Source organism: Artemia sp. Qi Xiang Cuo, chromosome 2, assembly GCF_049724085.1.
Source record: "Artemia sp. Qi Xiang Cuo chromosome 2, ASM4972408v1, whole genome shotgun sequence".
NCBI lineage: Eukaryota > Metazoa > Arthropoda > Branchiopoda > Anostraca > Artemiidae > Artemia > Artemia sp. Qi Xiang Cuo.
Genome location: NC_142795.1, coordinates 31,976,544 through 31,996,615, shown reverse-complemented (window position 1 = coordinate 31,996,615; position 20,072 = coordinate 31,976,544). Strand labels below are relative to the sequence as shown.

General features: G+C 35.4%; 2 protein-coding genes across 3 annotated transcripts in view; both read left to right on the top strand.

Annotated features, from left to right (window-relative positions):
* Positions 1-18,446, top strand: part of TyrRS (Tyrosyl-tRNA synthetase) — an 89,778-nt gene extending 71,332 nt beyond the window's left edge. For both annotated transcript variants that reach the window (XM_089108082.1, XM_089108083.1), the window contains exons 6-7: positions 9,609-9,779; positions 18,088-18,446. In XM_089108082.1, coding sequence (XP_088964208.1) covers positions 9,609-9,779; positions 18,088-18,446 — 530 coding nt within the window. The remainder of the gene's footprint in view (positions 1-9,608; positions 9,780-18,087) is intronic.
* Positions 1-20,072, top strand: part of TM9SF3 (transmembrane 9 superfamily protein member 3) — a 696,120-nt gene that overhangs the window by 569,950 nt on the left and 106,098 nt on the right. The window lies entirely within an intron of this gene.

Genomic DNA, 20,072 nt, shown 5'->3' with positions numbered 1-20,072 from the left:
TCCTTCGGGGTTGGGGTGGGGGAATCGGAACCCTTTGGGGTTGTGTTAGAGGACCTCACAACACTGTTCAAATGGAACTTGTGTATTATAACGACCACAGAGTTTCACCCTCAAATCCTCTTCTAAAATCTCTTCAAAAATCATCTTTTAAAATGTCTCTAACTGTTTCACCGAAATAATTCCCTAAAATAATAATTTGTTCTGAAAAGATATAATAAAGCCTTAAAAAAGTATTAAAATGGGGGCTCTGGAGCCTTTGGGGCGCCGGGGGCCCTTTGGGAGCCCGGAGAACCTTTGAGGACCCCTGGCTTCCTTCGGGGTTCGGGTGGGGGGATCAGAACCCTTTGGGGTTGTGGTAGGGGACCTCACAACACTGTTCAAATGGAACTTGTGTATTATAACGACCACAGAGTTTCACGCTCAAATCCTCTTCTAAAATCATCTTTTAAATCATCTTTTAAAACGTCTCTAACTGTTTCGCCGAAATAATTCCATAAAATGTCTAAAACGGCTTTGCCCAAATAATCCTTACACGTAATTTCAGAGTGTTCGTTATGTTTTTGGCATCGCTGCTCTGACAAATTTTAAATGACTAAGAAATCTGATTCCCACACTAAAACAAATCATTGCTCAGATGTTTCTTTGAGAATTGTTTCCATGGCGTTTGGTTAATTAACATTCGTAAGAAGTGTCATTGACTCCGGTCCCCGTTAGACTCAATAATCCATCAAAGTGAGAAAAATACTGTTTTTCCAATCATAGGTTTCAGACAACACACACCAACGAAAGACTAAGAAATCTAGCTCAGAAAAGTCCGAAATAGTAATTTACATATCCCAAATCATAAGTTTCAGACAACACACATCACCGAACGACGGGGCCGGGGGAGGGCCTTTGAGGGTCTGTGGGACCCTTGAGGGCCGGGTGGTCCTTTGGGAGCTTGGGGGACCTTTGAGGACCGGGGGCTTCCTTTGGGGTTGGGGTAGGGAGATCGGAACCCTTTGGGGTTGGGTAGAGGACCTCACGACACTGTTCAAATGGAACTTGTGTATTATAACGACCACAGAGTTTCACCCTCAAATCCTCTTCTAAAATCTCTTCAAAAATCATCTTTTAAAATGTCTCTAACTGTTTCGCCGAAATAATTCCCTAAAATAATAATTTGTTCTGAAAAGATATAATAAAGCCTTAAAAAAGTATTAAAATGGGAGCTCAGGAGCCTTTGGGGTGCCGGGGGCCCTTTGGGAGCCCGGAGAACCTTTGAGGACCCCTGGCTTCCTTCGGGGTTGGGTTGGGGGGATCGGAACCCTTTGGGGTTGTGGTAGAGGACCTCACAACACTGTTCAAATAGAACTTGTGTATTATAACGACCACAGAGTTTCACCCTCAAATCCTCTTCTAAAATCTCTTCAAAAATCATCTTTTAAAATGTCTCCAACTGTTTCACCGAAATAATTCCCTAAAATAAAAATTTGTTATGAAAATATATAATAAAGCCTTAAAAAAGTATTAAAATGGGGGCTCTGGAGCCTTTGGGGGGCCGGGGGCCCTTTGGGAGCCCGGAGAACCTTTGAGGACCCCTGGGTTCCTTCGGGGTTGGGGTGGGGGATCGGAACCCTTTGGGGTTGTGGTAGGGGACCTCACAACACTGTTCAAATGGAACTTGTGTATTATAACGACCACAGAGTTTCACGCTCAAAACTTCTTCTAAAATCATCTTTTAAATCATCTTTTAAAATGTCTCTAACTGTTTCGCCGAAATAATTCCATAAAATGTCTAAAACGGTTTTGCCCAAATAATCCCTAAACGTAATTTCAGCGTATTCCTTTTGTTTTTGGCATCTCTGTGCTGACACATTTCAAATTACTAAGAAACCTGATTACTTATATGCATATTTATATACATGTTTTACCAACAAAGCTGTATTCTAGTGATATTAGATATCTCGTAAACTTTTCGTCCCTTTCAAAACTTAGTCAGCTTCCCACTGCTATTGCTACGGTAACATTTGCAGGTCTTATTTTCACTTCTTTTTTATCTCTTCTGTAGTAGGACTAGTAAATGACAAACTACCTTGTCATAGTTACTCTTGGAACTCTTTAAAGTATTTTAAACGCAATTTATGGCTGTAACCTACGATTATGATGTCATTCCTTATCATACGAACGGGCAGTTTTTGTCAAACAAGTGATTGTATTTCAAATACCATGTCTTGTTAATTATAAAAGGCACTAGGAATAGCAATTTCCTTCAATATGAACCCTTAAACAACTCCCTATGATGTTCCGGTGCTCCCTCTAGCAGCGGAGAAGGAAAACGTGGAAATAAAAGAGGACTCATAAGTGCTTCGCATGCTATAAAAAGAAGTGATTTTCCTTGTCGTTCAAGCCAGGGGACTGTGAGCTTCATGTATAGAGTTTTTGGCCAAGGCGATTCCAATGGTGCACTTTTTATTTCGATCCAATTTGGTTGCAAGATAACTACTTTTGGGTTACTATTGGCCGAGGTTCGTCCTTTACTAAGTTGCAGCTATCACTGCAACCTCGATGATACCATTACGAATTACCAATTTAAACTGTTAAGGTGACATGACCTGACACCATTTTATACATTGAGGGCGTGACAAAATTATATACTGACGGCGTGACAAAATTATATGCTGACGTCACTATAACTAACATCATCGTATAGTTTTTACTGTTAACGTCATCTATGTATGTAACCTATGATTACGACGTCATTCATCATCTTGTGTACGAAGATCCAGCTTTTTGTCAAAAATTGTATTGTGTTTGTTTAATTACGAAAGCGAGTAGACGTAGCAATTTCCTTTAAAATGAGCCATTAAACAGCTCTCTATGAAGTTCCAGTACCCTACTAGAAGTTTAGTCCTACCCATCAAAAGTTACGCGCCTGAGAAAATTGGGCTGATTTTCAAAAAAAGGGGGAAAGACCCCCTAAAAGCTATATTACCTTAATGAAAATCACACCATCAGATTCAGCGTATCAGAGAGCCCTACTGTAGAGGTGTCAAGCTTCTATCTGCAAAATGTGGAATTTTGTATTTTTGCCAGAAGAATGATCACGGATGCGTATTTATTTGTTTTTTTTTTTGTTTTTTTTTCAGGGGTGATCGTATCGACCCAGTTGTCCTAGAATATCGTGGGAGGGCTCATTGGAACGGAAATTAAAAGTTCTAGTGCCCTTTTTAAGTGATCAAAAAAAATGGAGGGCACCCCTCCCACGCTCATTTTTTCCCAAAGTCACCCGATCAAAATTTTGAGATAGTCATTTTGTTCAGCATGGTCGAAAGTATGGTAACTATGTCTTTTAGGATGGTTTAATCCCCCAAAGTCCCCGAGGGAGGGCTGAAAGTTATAAACTTTACCCAATGTTAACATATAGTATTGGTTATTGGGAAGTATACAGACGTTTATAGGGGGATTTTTCTAGCAATGGGGGGATGGGTCTGGGGTTATGTGGGAGGATCTTTACAAGGAGGAAGTTTTCATGTGGGAAGAGACATTGCTATGAAGGGGGCGATGGATTTCCCAGCATTATTTAAGAAAAAAGATCAGAAATTATATAAAAAAACAAGTTTTTCAACTGAAAGTAAGGAGCAACATCAAAACTTAAAACGAACAGAAAATATTACGTATAAGATTTGGTTCGCCCCCTAGTCAATACCTCGCTTTTTAAGCCAAAGATTTTTTAGTACTTTCATAAGAGCTATTTATTTTAATTCACGGCCTTTGTGATTAAGGCGTCATTTTTAAAGAATTGGAACAAAATTCGAACTTTAGCGTAAAGAGCGAAGTATTGACTAGGGGGCGAATCCCCTAATATACGTATTAACAATTTATGAATGTAAAAATTCGTTACGTAAGTTAATTCGTAAGTTACGTATATTTATTACTAATAAAAACGTTCGTAAATAAAATTAAACAACGTTCGAGAAAGCCATTTAACCAACAAAAGTAAAATTAATATGCAAATTTGGTGTTGATTATTCGTGTACGGTGAACCAAAATCAAAACCTGCATTAATTCAAAAACGTTCAAAAATTAAATAAAAAAAAAAAACAATTTTTTTTAACTGAAAGTAGGGACCAACGTTAAAACTTAAAACGAACAGAAATTATTCCTTATATGAAAGGGGCTGTCCCCTCTTCAACGCCTCGCTCTTTATGCTAAAGTTTGAATTTCCCAAAATTCTATTTTTTTAAACAATAAAAAACTTTAGCGTAAAGAGCGAGGCGTTGAGGAGGGGACAGCCCCTTTCATATACGGAATAGTTTCTGTTCGTTTTAAGTTTTAACGTCGGTCCTTACTTTCAGTGAAAAAAAGCTTCTTTTTTTTATTTAATGTCAATATAAAACGAACAGAAATTAATTAATAAACTTTTTACACAAAATAAGTTTTTCAAAGAAAAGTAGAGAACTTCATTAAACAAAAATGAGCAAAAATAAGATCAAATAATCTACCAAGCGTGAAACTACCACAAATCAGCTTTGATAAATAAATGAAACCCAAAACAAACAGAAATTACAATAAATAACCGAGTCAAACTAAAAAACGAGCAGAAATTAGCATGATTAGGGCTCATAACCCCTATGCCTTCTCAAGGCCAGGACACAATTTATACTTCATTGAAAAAAAAAACACAAATGAATTTGCATTGTTAGTTTAATAAACATTTACTGATATTTATACATCAAAATGTTAATATTATTTGATTTATTAAAGTTATGAAAGTAAAAACATTTATATTTTTTTCAGTAAAGTGCAAATTATGTTCTTGCCTTGGGAACGCATAGGGGTTTTAAACCCAACTTTTGTTAATTTCTGCTCGTTTTGAGTTTGACTCGGTTATTTAATGTAATTTCTGTTTGCTTTGGGTTTCATTTATCTATCGATGCTGATTTGTGGTAATTTCACGCTTGGTAGATTATTTGATTTTATTTTTATTCATTTTTTGTTTAATGGAGTTCTTTACTTTTCTTTGAAAAACTTATTTTGTGGAAAAAGTTTTTTTAATTAATTTACTTAAATAGGGACTTGGCAATATACACTAAATGCTCCATACACAAACTTAATTAAAAATGATCTTAAAAAATATTTAAAAAAAACCAATAGACATTAACCCAGAACTGGTCACAAAAAGACCTTTGAGGTTAGCTGCCAAAAAGGCTGGATTAGCAATAAAAACGTGTTTTTAAATTATTATTTTTTTCATCTCATTAAATCGCCTTGTTTTACCTTACTTTTTATCAGTACTTTTTTTTTTTAAGAAACAGCGTTAGTGTCTTCCCGACCCTTGACAAAATTGCGGATGATAGTGAAATTGATAACCTCGACACAATCTGTATTTGGGAGCATTTGACAAAGTTGCGAGATGAACTTGTGTCATATTTCCCATCGATTATGACCCAAGATAGAACACAGGATTGGATCCCAAGTCCAATTGTTGGAGACGTGACCTCAAGCTCCGGTCTTAGTGACAAGCTTACAGAGAATCTGACCGAACTTGCCAGTGATCGCGCCTTAGAACTGAAATTCCAAAATGAAACTGTTTCCAAGTTTTGGTTAGAGGTGAAAGCAGAATACAAGGAACTAAGTGAAATCGCCATGTCTGTTTTGTTGCCATTCGGATCCCTTACCTTTGAGAAGTGTCATTTCCGGCAATGCCATTGATCAAAACCAAACACAGAAACAGACTGAGTGTACAAAATGACCTTATAATGGCCGTTAGTGACATCGAGCCAAAATTTGATATTATTTTAGCTAAAAAGCGGCCGTAAGTTTCTCATTGATTTTGTGACTTTTACACATTTGTGCACCGTCATATATGACAATAAATCTCGTGTTTTTGAAAATCTAATTTTAGTTAAGAAAAAACTAAATTTTACGAAGATAGTGCTCAGCTATCTTCGGAGAACAGAAGAAAAGATGCTGTCGATGCAGAATATCGTAGTTCAAGCCAAGGGACGGTAAGTTTCCTGTATAGGGGTTTTGGACTAAGTGGTTCTCATAGTGTACTTCTTGTTTTGATCTTACACTATTTTTAGGAGTTATTGGCTATTACATTTCTTAGTATTGGACGTGATCGTCTCTTAATAGGTTGCTAGCTACTGCTGCAACCCGGATGTTGTTTACTAGCTTTCATCTATATCCAATGAAACTTACATAGTACCCATTTATGATGAACTATATGTATTGGACGTGATATCTTATTAGGTTGCAACCCGGATTGGATATTTTTCAATATTCAAGTGTTTGTATGCTTAGCTAATCTTTCATACAAGTCTGGAAACTTCACTCGAGTTGAAAACGGATTGAAAGATATGCAAATATTTTTTTATTAAGCATACATTTTTATGCATTAACGCATTTTAGAAATTAATAAAAAGTTGAAAATTTTTAGCAATTGATTTTCTAGGTTAATTTTTGTGTCATTTATTGGGAATCATAAGTACCAGTATAAGTATTGTTCTGCAACTGCATATCGTTCTCACTGCCGCAAGGCAACTGGAAATTGTAATTAAAAGTTTTTCTTATCATTTAGAATTTTTTATGAGGAACTGTAATAAACAGAGTTGCTGCACTGCTTCTTATAGTTTACTTTTTCCATGCTTGGATTTATTCCAAGTCAAAACTGACTTGCTCAGTTAATGGAATTTCGCTTGCTCAGCCTGGGCTTGGACTCTAACCCTCGAAATGGCAGCAGGATTTTCTACAGAGCTTCATTACTGTAATTCATCTTAAATATGATGCTACCTATTCAACGGTCCAGTATTGATGTACACCATCTCCCCAGTGTTCCGAGCTACGTGTATTCCTCTTCAAGACTGGAATTGTTAATGACATTCCTTGTCGAGTTGTCTTGATTTTCTCTTTGCAAAAATAATTTTCGTTTCCGGTCTTTTATCCCAGGAAATTGGATTACTGAGTTAAAATGTAAGGTTTTAGTATATGTTCTTAAGATGAAACAGGCTAATACCATTATATAATTATTTAAAGTTCGCTTGTATCCAGATTCTACAGAAAAAAAATTGGAGTTTGGTGGCCGGAATACCTCAGCTGGCTATTCAACAGATTGTTCCTCTTAACTGGAATTCTTGCCAGTGTGTCAATTGGAGGGAGGGGCTGGATTTCGAAAATGTCCTTTTTTATTATTTTAATTGAAAAATAACTTTTTTGGTATTTTCATTGTAAACGAGAAAACACATATTTTGAAAATATATTTACCCCTCCTCCTTAATTATCTTGAATTGGCTCTTGGCGGTTCAGATCTTCCTGATTTTTGCAGAACAGAGCAAAAGAGGCACGTATGGATGAAGTCAAAAGTGGAAGTAATCGGATTAACGAAGCTTCTTGACTACTATGGTCCCTGCGTTAGCTCTGCAGTATGTTGTTACAGCAGGATTCGATCTGCACGGATGGATTATTTCTAGAGTTCTAACTTTAAAAAAGAAGCAAGCGAATATTATAAATATAAAAAAGAAAAATGCTGGGAAATGCTTAGACTCCCGTAGCCAGATGACAACCTTTAACAGCGAGAGTAGAAAATAATCCAACATCCAGTGACAAGGTCCTGCTCAGTTTTAGAACAACTCTGGTCCATGAGAAACAGCTGGGAAGGAACGCATGTAACTATGCCTGATCGGAATGAAATCCTATACGTAACAGTAGAACCTTATCTGCTTAAGTATGCCAAATGTAATTGAGATGCCGTATAGTGATTGGGCAGCGGATGCAGATGATAAGAATGAAGCATTTTTCTTATAGAGATCTGATCGAACCCATGTATCTGAAACCATAATTGTAGTTATTAACCAGATATCATGAAATGAATTCTGCCAATATTTCAAGTAATTACGCTTATAACTAAGTATTTTATTACCTCTATCTCTTCCTCATGTCTCAGAGAGGAAGGAAGGAATAGAGGCCCTAAAATGCAAAATAGGAGTATAGCTCTTGCTTTTCGCTAAGTTTCGTGGGGACCCTTCGTCCCCGTCTGCCAGTTATCCCCACGATAAAAATCCGAACAGAGGTGAAGAGCCTGAGAAACGGACACGTAAATATATGTACATGTGATACGTTTCTAAACTAATATACCTCACTTTATGAATTTTTGAATATCTGAATATATAAGGAATTTTTAGGGACTAATGTATAAAAATACATTAGGAATTTTTGAATATATAACGTAGTAAACACCATAAAATACACGGGCTGATCAGTTTTTTTTTGTGAAAAAAGTAGAAAGGAAAAATTTGTAAAGTTCCTGTAAAAACGATGTATTTCATTTGTGATATGTGACGTGACTCATCCACAGGTGTCGAAAGTCCGAGTCAAGCTTTGCCTGACCGAGGCTTATATGGATATATATGCAGACAAAGTTAAACCAAAGCGTTTAAAAAGACAAATGCTAAGAAAGAAGAAATAATAGTCTTATTTTTTGGCAAGTTTCCATGGATTATTTGATTTTGTACTCTAATGTTACTACCTTCTTCTGAAAAACACGAGTTAGAATGACACTGTATGTAAATGGCTGTTATTGCTATTATAATGTGTTTTTTTTTTTTTTTAGAAAAGACGCAGTAGAAAAGGGGGTTTTCGAGGGCCTAGAGTTTCCACGTTAGAGAAAGCATTACTGTCGGCTTTTCTATCAAGTAGTAAATGATTCTGATATACCGTCTTTTCGTTCAGTTTTTTATTTAAGTACACCCTCTAAAAACTATTCTAAAAAAAAGTTGCGATTGTAATTAGAACGCGGTTAAGCTCAATTGCAGCTATGGATTTTCAGGTATTAATTCTTCAATTAAGTAACATTTTGACCGGTCCTTTACCCTTTCATCATCAATTTTCTATATTTGAAGTATCTGCCAAAACATGGAACCAAAAACTAAAATCCTGTCCAGTCCAGAAAAAAAGCATCAGACAAGATAAACAAGGTGGACTGATTTTTCTTCACGGGGCTAAAATGGTAGCCATCTGTTTTGACTTTTAAGAAGTGGACGATTTTTTTCTGGAGGAACAGGATTGAATGTAGGCTTCTTTAATGAATTCAAAACAGAGTCTCAAATTCCACTCTATCGTGCTTCACCATCATCTCTATTATGACTAAGTGCTTTTTTTGTATTTGAATAGCTTTCCTGAACTTCTATTTCCAATATTTGTGGCTCAGTGGCACCATTTTGAACATTCCATTATTATTGCGTGAGCACCCCACTGTTTTTCAACAAGCTTTTTTACCTGGTGAGCAACCGCTTTACCAATGTATCAGAACTTACCATTATTCGTGTGAGCGAATGTTTCTCTTGGATTATTTCCTTTCCATGACAGCACGCTCTTTAGATAATTGGAGGTTTACGGTTAATTCCAAAACTGTTCAGCCTTTTCCTTCCTATTTCCCTGTTATAGGAACTTCGTAAAGCTCAAACAAGTGGTAAATTGATGTCTTGGAATTCATAGTCTAAAAAAAATCAGAATGATAATATTTTGAGGTATGCGCATTTCACACTTCATGTACTGATTCTCACACCCTGGAGAGGAATCAAAAAAGGTTATCTATAATGTTGTTACTAGCCTGTGCTCTTTTACAGGTGCAAAAATGAGCTCCTCAGAGGAAGATTCAAAAATCGATTTAATAGACTCTGCGTCATCCGTCAAGAAGAAGCTAAAGAAAGCCTTTTGTGAGCCAGGAAATATCACAGACAACGGTTTACTCACCTTCACAAAATATGTACTTTTTCCTCTTATGAAAGACAGTGAAGGTAATTTAATAATCTCCTTTGTTTCATATTTTCATTTCTTTTTTGAAATAGGTATGGTTAAAAAGCTGAAGGAACTCAATCATGACAGAGTTAACGAAAATAAAGGACTGATCTAGGTACTTTTTTTTAAGAGAAATCACTTTATTTACATAAATATTTACAAACTTCCAGAAGCCTGGTCATCCAGGCTTCTCCGGCACTATCTCCTTTCAACTTAACATCCTCGCATCTTTAAAAAAAAAAAAAAAAAAAAAAAAAAACATTAATCTAAATCATAATAACCAACACAATGGCCCCTTAGCATCTGACGGAAATCGAGTCTAACCGTCTGGTCTAGAATCTCACCTGGTAGTCTTTCCCATGTTAACGGAAGCTGGTGTCTGAGAGAGAAGCCTCACCAAGTCGATGGTTCCCTTTGTCGTATAATCATACCTGTGTAACAAGTACCATATTGATGACTTTCAAAAACGGAACAAAAGATATTATGCAGGCAATCCGGTGCTACATTATTCAAAATATCGAACATTAACTGTGCTCTATTGAACTCAAATAGACCAGAAATCGGTAGTACATGTAAACTCTTATACAGATCCCTTACCGAAGGACGGGAATCATTATTAGAAAGAATCCTGAAAGCCCCATTCTGGAGAACACGTAACTGCCTAAGATGTATGATTAACGTGGACAACCACACTGAACAACAGTAAAGTACATAGGGGTGCACCAACGAAAAATAACTAAGACACAATATTGTAACAGGAAAGAAATCCTTTTATTTACGCATCATTCCAACATTACGGGCCACTTTAGAAGATGCACACTGTATATGCTCTACAAACGAGAGGGTTTCATCCAGAATAACTCCCAGGTATTTCACCGTACTTTTCTGAGATATCTGGGACGGACCAGCATTCAGGGTTGTTAACCATGGATAGTAATTCTTAGATCTCCCATAAATAATCCAGTTAGATTTATTAAAATTGATAGCCAGTTTGTTCGATGTCATACATCGCTCAATATTATGCAGGTCACCTTCTAACAATCCGACTAACTCTTGCTCCATACGAGCAATAATCGTGAGATTTGTGTCATTTGCGAACAATACAAGGACCTTCTTTGGGCCTCTAAAATCTGAACTCAGGTCATTTGTTAGGCCAGACACAGCGTTGCATAGGTCTACGATATAGTTACATGACAGTGGCTCTAAATTAAACGTAAATTTAAAGGAGTTGATCATTGGAAAAACCATAGTATCCCGCAAAAGATGATAATTAAAAGAGGATCGTTATTATAAATAGTTTTCAACCTCCATATCATGAGCCGACAAATAATAGAAAAAATTTAATCATTATTTGTCCGGTCCTGACCAGTCTGACAACTTTCCTCAAATGAAATTGTTTAATTAACAGATTTAAATCATTCAAACACATTTATGCATTGTAAAAAGTTCATTAACCTTTTTTTGTCTAACAAATCTATAACAACAAACAACAAATCTAATTTATCCACACTAATACTTTTTCTCCTCAAAAGGGTGATTGGGCTGATTTTAATAATTATATTCATTCGTGTTGATTTTAACCAAGAATTTTCGAGAAATATGAGGCTCACTTTGTTTTAAAAATGTCAATGTATCTTTATTTATGTCAACCGTTTAGTAATTTTTTTTTGCTAGAAATTTTGGTTTTATGAAATTTAATCTTTTTCTCAGTGATTCTAGGTTAGAATGTGAATTAGAGTTTTTACGTGGTATTTGAATATGATGAATTAGTCAATGAACATGGAAAAGGTTGGAACTATATATGTCACGAAAACACTATAGATTAGAAACATACTACTACATCTTTTTAGTTTCAAAAACTCCTAACGTTATGACGGGAATGGAGATTCTAAAGATGTTTAGAAATAAGGGTGGAAGGGTCAAACGCTTATAATGTTCGCCTTAGGTAAATTTATACAAATTCTCACATATGTCTGAAAAAATGTTCTAAAGGAAGGCTCTTATCACACTTTTCAGCGACCGCTTTCCTTACCAGGTCTTGACTTACTTGACTTAAGGCTCCTGCCGAGTGTTCGGCGTAGAGAACGATGAGACTAGGTGCCTCCAGGTTGAACTATCGCTTGCCAGGATCGCAGCTTCCTCCACCGGGATGTGGGCTTGGGTGAGGAATTCATCGGCTTTGTCTTTCCACCTAGTGTGTGGGCGTCCTCTGTGTCGTTTCTATCCGTGTAGGGTGGGGTCAAAGTCAAATGCGACCCATGCTGGGGCGTCGCGTGGCATGCGAAGGAGGTGGCCGTACCACCGAACAGTACGCTGGGCAAGCTGCGTTGAGAAAGGAGTTTGAGCCGTACGTGATAGGAGAGTCTGGTTGCTAACGAGGTCAGTCCAGTGAAGTCTTTCGATTGTTCGGAGATGTTTCGTCTGAGCGACATCGACGGCGCTGAGGATAGATTTGGCAGCTGGCCACGTCTCCGCTCCATACAGCAGGACGTTGCTTTAAATTTAAGTTTTTTTTTAATTTATAAGTGGTGGAGCTTGGCATTAAAGACATAAAACGTTCATGACACGGTTAGAGCCCCAATGACAAGAGAAAGAGACGACCAAGGTATTGGTGATACATGTTCGTGAAGCATGAGGGGCCATTACAGCAGTCCACTTTTAATCTCGCACAGTATCTACATTTTGCTCATACACTGCTCTAAATAGGTACATATATATATATATATATATATATATATATATATATATATATATATATATATATACATATATATATATATACATATATATATATATATATATATATATATATATATATATATATATATATGCTTTAATTCAAATCGTCTTAGCATGATGATTAAACAAAGTTTCTTTTTTCAAATGAAAGTAAAGAGTTAAAACGAATATACTTTATTCTTTTTAGGGATGGCCTGGCTCTCCTCAACTCCCCACTCTTTACTCTAAAGTTTGAACTTTTGTTTTCAACGCTTTAAGAGCGATTATTAAACCAAAAGCGCACTCATAAATACTTTCAGCAGGGCTCTATAAAAATTTAGCGTTCGTTCTGTTCGTTTAAGTTCTAATGTCGTTCTTTAGTTTCATTTGGATTTTTTTTTAATTTAATATCTGTTTTTATATCATTTTAATGCCATACCTAAGGTTACCCTAAATATTAGGAAAACTACCGCCTTCTCAAAACCCGACATCTTGAATTTGCTGAATAATCCTCCCAGAAAAGAGTTAATTTAATGTATTTACTTTTCGGAATAAACCATAATCGTCAAAAATGACTTTTTCGTTTCTGCAATAAAAGAAGAACTTTCACCCCTCCATCTGCTCACTTCATACTTAATTCATCTACATATTATATATATATATATATATATATATATATATATATATATATATATATATATATATATATATATATATATATATATATATATATATATATATATATATATATATATATATATATATATATATATATATATATATATAATATCTGCAATAAAGAAGAACTTTCACCCCTCCATCTGCTCACTTCATACTTAATTCATCTACATATTATATATATATATATATATATATATATATATATATATATATATATATATATATATATATATATATATATATATATATATGAGTTACGCTTTCACCGTTACTAGGAAAGGGTCGTCCAATTTTTGTTTGGTATTTTTATTTTAAGGTTTGGTTTTTATATTTTTATTAGTTTTATTATGCACTGAGGACGGTCAAGCGGAGGTCTTGACCGAAATATTTGCATAATTTTTCAATTTTTTCACTGGCTGTTAATTGTCCTCGTTTTCTTCCTTTCTTCGCGATTTTTTGTTTACCAGCACCCTAATAGATATTGTGCAAATTTCACATATTCTGTAGAATTTAGTTTTATAGGATAATAACAGTTCGTTCTATGGACCTTGTTTATGTCTAGGGACGAATTACTGCACACCAGTTTTGTCTTTGAGACTGGGAAGCTACATAAATGGCCATTTAATAATTCTCAGAATTTTAGCGTGATAATATTTCAGCCCTGTTTGCGCCAAAGCTACTATTGTACAGTCCAACATGCTAAAATATGGCAATTAGCGGTTGCATAATCTCGTTTTTTTGCTCGAAAAAGGCACTAGATCTTCAAATGTCCATTTGGATGAACCCTTATTTTATTACTTAATGATTTGAGAACACATACTATGGTTAATCACATGTGCGGTCATTACTCTTGAAAAAGCAAGAAATTCCATTTTTTTTGTCGCTAGTGGCTTTAGTTTTTCTCATATCTATCTATATATATATATATATATATATATATATATATATATATATATATATATATATATATATATATATATATATATATATATATATATATATATATATATATAAAAAAAAAAAAAAATATATATATATATATATATATATATATATATATATAATATAAATATATATATATATATATATATATATATATATATATATATATATATATATATATATATATATATATATATATATATATATATATATATATATATATATAAATATATATATATATATCCAATTCCTGTCTCTAAAATTATGCACATTTTACTGGGCTAAAGCTTTCTTCTAAAAAAGGAAAAAATTATTGAGATGTTTGTCATGGACGCTGGCAGGGGCTAGGCTGTTAATGCCCCCTCCAGAGCAAGAAGATATTAAAGATGTATATAATAAGTAGAATGAGAAATATTACAATTTAAATTTTGATAAAAACATAGTCTCTGATAGTACTTGCCCCCCCCCTTTCTGGAGAATTTCTTGGCAGTGCTCATGATGCCCCCTTCCGTGTCTCTACAATTTGGGCTGTTAAGCATAAGAATGTAATATCTTATGTTACAAAGATTTTTCTTATATAAATGGGGAGCTATCACCCCACAGATTCTATGTTGCAGGCTTAGTCCAAAAATATTCCCGCGAATTAAAAAGATTAAACACTAATTTGGGCCCCCCGCCTCCCCCCAAAAAACTAAAACTCCTTCTATATTTATTTGAAGGTTCACAGAGACTTTGGAAATTAGGGCGTACAAGTGGATTTTTTAAGGCTTCAGGTATACTCTCCTCACCTCCCATAAACACAAAGATTCACCACCGATCCTCAATAATAGATGATGTGTAAGCATACATAACTGTATATACTTTTATCAAGCTTCTAATTAATCAGCTTAATTTAATGAATCTTTAAAATAAATTTGTATATTAACTGCTTATTTTGTATGGACTACGTAAATCTTCAGCAACGAAAGCCCCACTGCGGAGCATGCCCCTACTGCCTCCGAAACGTGAAAACTCACTATGATTCTTCGATAATTTAAATTATGGCAAAATTGTTGTTTTGCGCCACAAAGCGGTAGAAAATGCCACATTCATTTTCGCTATTTTAAAAGATCCTAGAATTTTTAAGTTCCGTTTGAATGACATGTTTCCCGGTTTTCTTGAGCGATTGGTTTGATACCATCACCCTTGAGGAAAAGAAAATAGACAAATAAATAAATATGGCTTTCTTATCATTATTCTGGGGAAAAATAAGATATCTTGCATTTTCGTAAATAGGGGCTTGACACGTTTGTAACGGGGATTTCTGATATGCTGAATTTGACGGTGTAATTCTCGTAAAGATTGGTTGCCTTTTTGGTGTTGTTTTGCCCCTTTTTGTAAATTTCTCAGGCTCATAACTTTTGATGAATAACCTTAAATTTGATGAATTTATCATATTTAGAATTACCATAAAAAGCTGATTCTTGTGAGGTTTATATTGTTATCAAAACTTCTTTTATTTAGGGTTTTGGTTACTATTGGTATGTGTTTAAATGCAAACTATATCGTTTCACATCGATAAACTAAATAGATCGTCTATTAAATCATAAAATTGGATTCTCTAATGCTCCAAAGGTCTTGTGATGAAAAAAAGAAAAAATGTATCCTAGATACTACAGAAAATTCTGCATTTTGGTAAATTTAATTGTCTGTTTCGAATTTTTTTCGGCAGAGTAAATGTTAAAAAATCACTTAAATGTTGCAATCCAAATTTGGGTAATTATTGCGACTTTTGTGAGTTTTCATTCTTAATCCGCAGAACGTGTCCTAGTCATTTCAACCGATCTCTCATTATAGCCCTAGAAAGCGGGATTGAGCCGTACTTTCGTACAGCTTATAGTTGGAGATACGGTCAGTCAGACGCGTACCCAAAACAATCCTTAAACAATTCCTCTGGAAAACATCTAACAAATCTCCTCCGTCTCTTGGAGTGCTGACGGTTCAGAACCAAACTTTCATCACTGTAGCTTCCAATATTCACATCTTGGTTTGCAGACTTATCTTCCTATTCTTCCAAACTTTAATCAAGTATGAAAATAGTCCCTTGGCCTTGGGTATTCTACTTTTAACATCTTCACTGCGCCCACTGTCTTCACTAATAATTCTACCTACATAAGTGATGCTGTTCACTTGATCGATATTCTTGGTACCCAGCATGACCTCTTCACCTTCACTTATTCCAAGTCTTAGCGACTTAGTCTGCATAACGTTAATTTCCATATCTATTCTTGAAGCCTGAACTCTCAAAACGTCCCAAAATTTATTGATTTTGCGAACATTTTCATCTAGGATGAAGATTTTTCTGACTCGTCCCCTCCCCTCTGACCTTTTTGTCCGACTCGTATTCAAAGTTGGAATTATTGGAACAACTGCGTGTATAATAAGGCATGAAAGTGGAATTTTTCCAAGAGTTATTGATGAGGTGAGATGGCTTAAAGAGATTAAATTGCCTCTCATCATTAGCTGTGCGATTGACGAAAAGATACTATAAAGATTTATTGGTTACTCTCATGGACGTAGTTGTAACTGGGAGTAGTAATCAGGGGTTTATATTCCCTTACTGCCTCACAAATTACCCATGTTTTCTATTTTCTGTTAGCTCAAAAATATGTGTACATAATTGGTTTTGCCGTAACTCCTAGATCTGGGAGCAATCGTTCAACATACTGTCTTGCAAGTGGATGTGATTTAACACCTTGAAATATGTATTTATTATCTACTAGTCCCATCATATGTAATAAATATAGGCACGCACAGGAGGAAATCGAGGCCCTTAAATGCCGTGAAAATCAAGTGAAATCGATTGCCCTACTTGTTAATAAAATGAAATTAGAAAAGCTGGCCATGGGTAGGAGCTTAAATAAGAGCCTTTGCTAATCAGCAGGAGCTACCCATAAACAAAACAGCTACTGAGAAGTTTTTTCTGGTGTTTAAAGATAGACTTTATCATTCAAGACAGCCAATCAATAAAGTAAATTGATATTTGGAAATGTATCCAGTTCTAAATATTGACAATATATATATAGAAATGTACAACCAGAGTGTTTTTTTTAACATAGGGGAAAGATCACATTTTTTTTGTTTTTGATTAGCTTAGTAAATTATTCACATTACTAAGATCCAAATTATTTAAGATCCGCAATCTTTTTGCCAAAAATTTAACCAAAGCTCTTTTTTTATAGTAATTACTGTTTCTTATTTGAAATTGTACAGATTGCTTTGTCAAGATACTCCAAAACAGGTTACAAAACATAAACATGTGCAGTGCTGTCTGGGGGGGGGGGGTATTTGCCTATCGGTAAACCTCTATTCATAAAAGGATCAATAACGTTTTGAAAAGTTTGTTTAATTCTGTACAAGTCAGGTTACCCGGAACCAGGTTGAGCTGTTTAACAGCAGAATGGGAACTTTGGCATAACTAATTCCAGAATAGAGTCGGACTAGACGCAAGCACAGTGAAACGCGGTCCCTAGATTGTAACTTTGCTGAAAATGTATATATATATATATATATATATATATATATATATATATATATATATATATATATATATATATATATATACATATATATATATATATATATATATATATATATATATATATATATATATATATATATATATATATATATATATATATATATATATATATATATATATATATATATATATATATATATATATATATATATATATATATATATATATATATATATATATATATATATATATATATATATATATATATATAAATATATATATAACGCGGGTCTGTATGTGCAGATCCTTTTTCTTGGTGGGGGGGGGGTACTTCTACTTTGATGAGTTATTGAACTCCTTTAAAGCACCCTATTTATGCTCATATTTCGTTTTGCAATTTTAGTGTAGTTTCTTTTCTTCTGGTATTAAATATACTTAATATTTAGGTTTTGAAGTTTTGCGAAGTGCTGAAATTGGAGGAAATGTTTCCTACAGGACTTACGAGGAATTAGAAACCGCATTCGCAAATCAGTCGTTACATCCAGCTGATCTGAAGTCTAGTGTAGAACGATATTTAAACAATCTCTTAGACCCGATTCGGAAAGACTTTGAAGAGCCTAGTTTGAAGAAATTGGCTGAGAAAGCTTATCCTGCCCCTGTTAAAACAAAAGGTCCTGCCAAAGCGAAACCAGTGGATGAAACTGGGCCCCATCAATTAGACATCCGTGTAGGTAAAATTGTCAATGTCAAAAGACATCCTGAAGCTGATTCTCTTTATGTAGAAGAAATTGATTTAGGTAAATAAACTATTTCAATTTATACTCAGTAAAAGGGATTAAATTTATCAAAAGGGTACATTCACGTGTCCAAATATTCCCAAAAATTGTTTTTTACTGTGAGAATTGTCGTTTTCAGCGCATGAAAAAGATGTATTTCTGAAAAGGCATTTGTTGTATTGGCATATTAGGCTAAAATTACCAATTTAGTGAGTCGTCAATTTTGAGTATGGTATAGCTTGTCTTTTCATCGTATACACTGTTTAGTTTTTGTCTGCGGACTAAGCACTTTTCTGTTTGATTATTCTAGTGCTAGATTATTTTAAACTTAACTTAATCATTCGGAAATAGTACTATCCCTTTAAACTTTCGCATTAGCAATATTAATTATATTTAACTTTAGGACAATAGTAGAAGTGACCCTATTGATCGTGTCACGCACCCCTGCTGCCACCTACAACTTTTTTTAACACCATATATTGGCACGAGAACCACGTGGTTTATGGTTTTTCTCAATGAGAATTTTAAAAACATGAACTTTGTCACATTTTTTTATGTTTTTATGGTTTTTGTCAGTGAGAATTTGAAAAAACAGGAACTTTCTCACTGTGAAAACCATAAACCAAGTGATGCTGTCACGAGTCAGAACACCTGTGCTGTCGACCTCAATTCACCTATCGTGAATCAATAATTCCCCTTAGAAACAACAAATTAATTTCCCATTTCTTGACAGATCAATCAATCAATGACATCATCTGTCAGACTTTAAAAATTTTCGCCTAGAAACATTTCTCCAGGAATAGATCCAAATCATTAATGTCTTTGCCTCGGGAACAGTTCTACTGGTCGAACTCCAAAAGATATTAATAACCAAAGGACATGGAAACAATTAAGCAAGAAACATCTTAGCGATGAATTGTTTTAGCGCGCGAAAAGGTTTCTTATTAATTTGAAATACGTTAGCGCAGAGATGCCAATAACAACGGAACACGTTGAATTTACGTTTAGGGATTATTTGGGCGAAACTGTTTTAGACAGGTTATAGAACTATATCGGTGAAACAGATAGAGACATTTTAAAAGGTGATTTTTGAAGAGATTTTAAAGGAGGATTTGAGTGTGGTCGTTATAATACATAAGTTTCATTTGAACAGTGATGCGAGGTCCTCTAACCCAACCCCAAAGGGTTCCAATCCTCCTACCCCAACCCCCAACGAAGCCCCCGGTCCTCAAAGCCCCCCAAGCTCCCAAAGGGCCACCGGCGCCCCCAAAGGCCCACCCAGACCCCCAAAGGCCATCCCCAGGCCCCAAATGTCCCCCAGGCCCCCAACTGTCCCCCGGACCCCCAAAGGCCCTCCCTGTGCCCCAAAGGCCCTCCCCGCCCCCCAAAGGTCCCCGGGCTCCCAAAGGACCAACGGCGTCCCAAAGGCCCTCCACCGGTCCCCAAATGTCCCCCAGGCCCCCAAAGGCCCTCCCTGTGCCCCAAAGGCCCACCCTGTGCTCCCAACGCCCTCCCCCGGCCCCCAAAGGTCCCCCGGACCAGAGAAGTGCCGCCGGGATAACACACACACACACACACACACACACACACACACACACACACACACACACACACACACACACACACACACACACACACACACACACACACACACA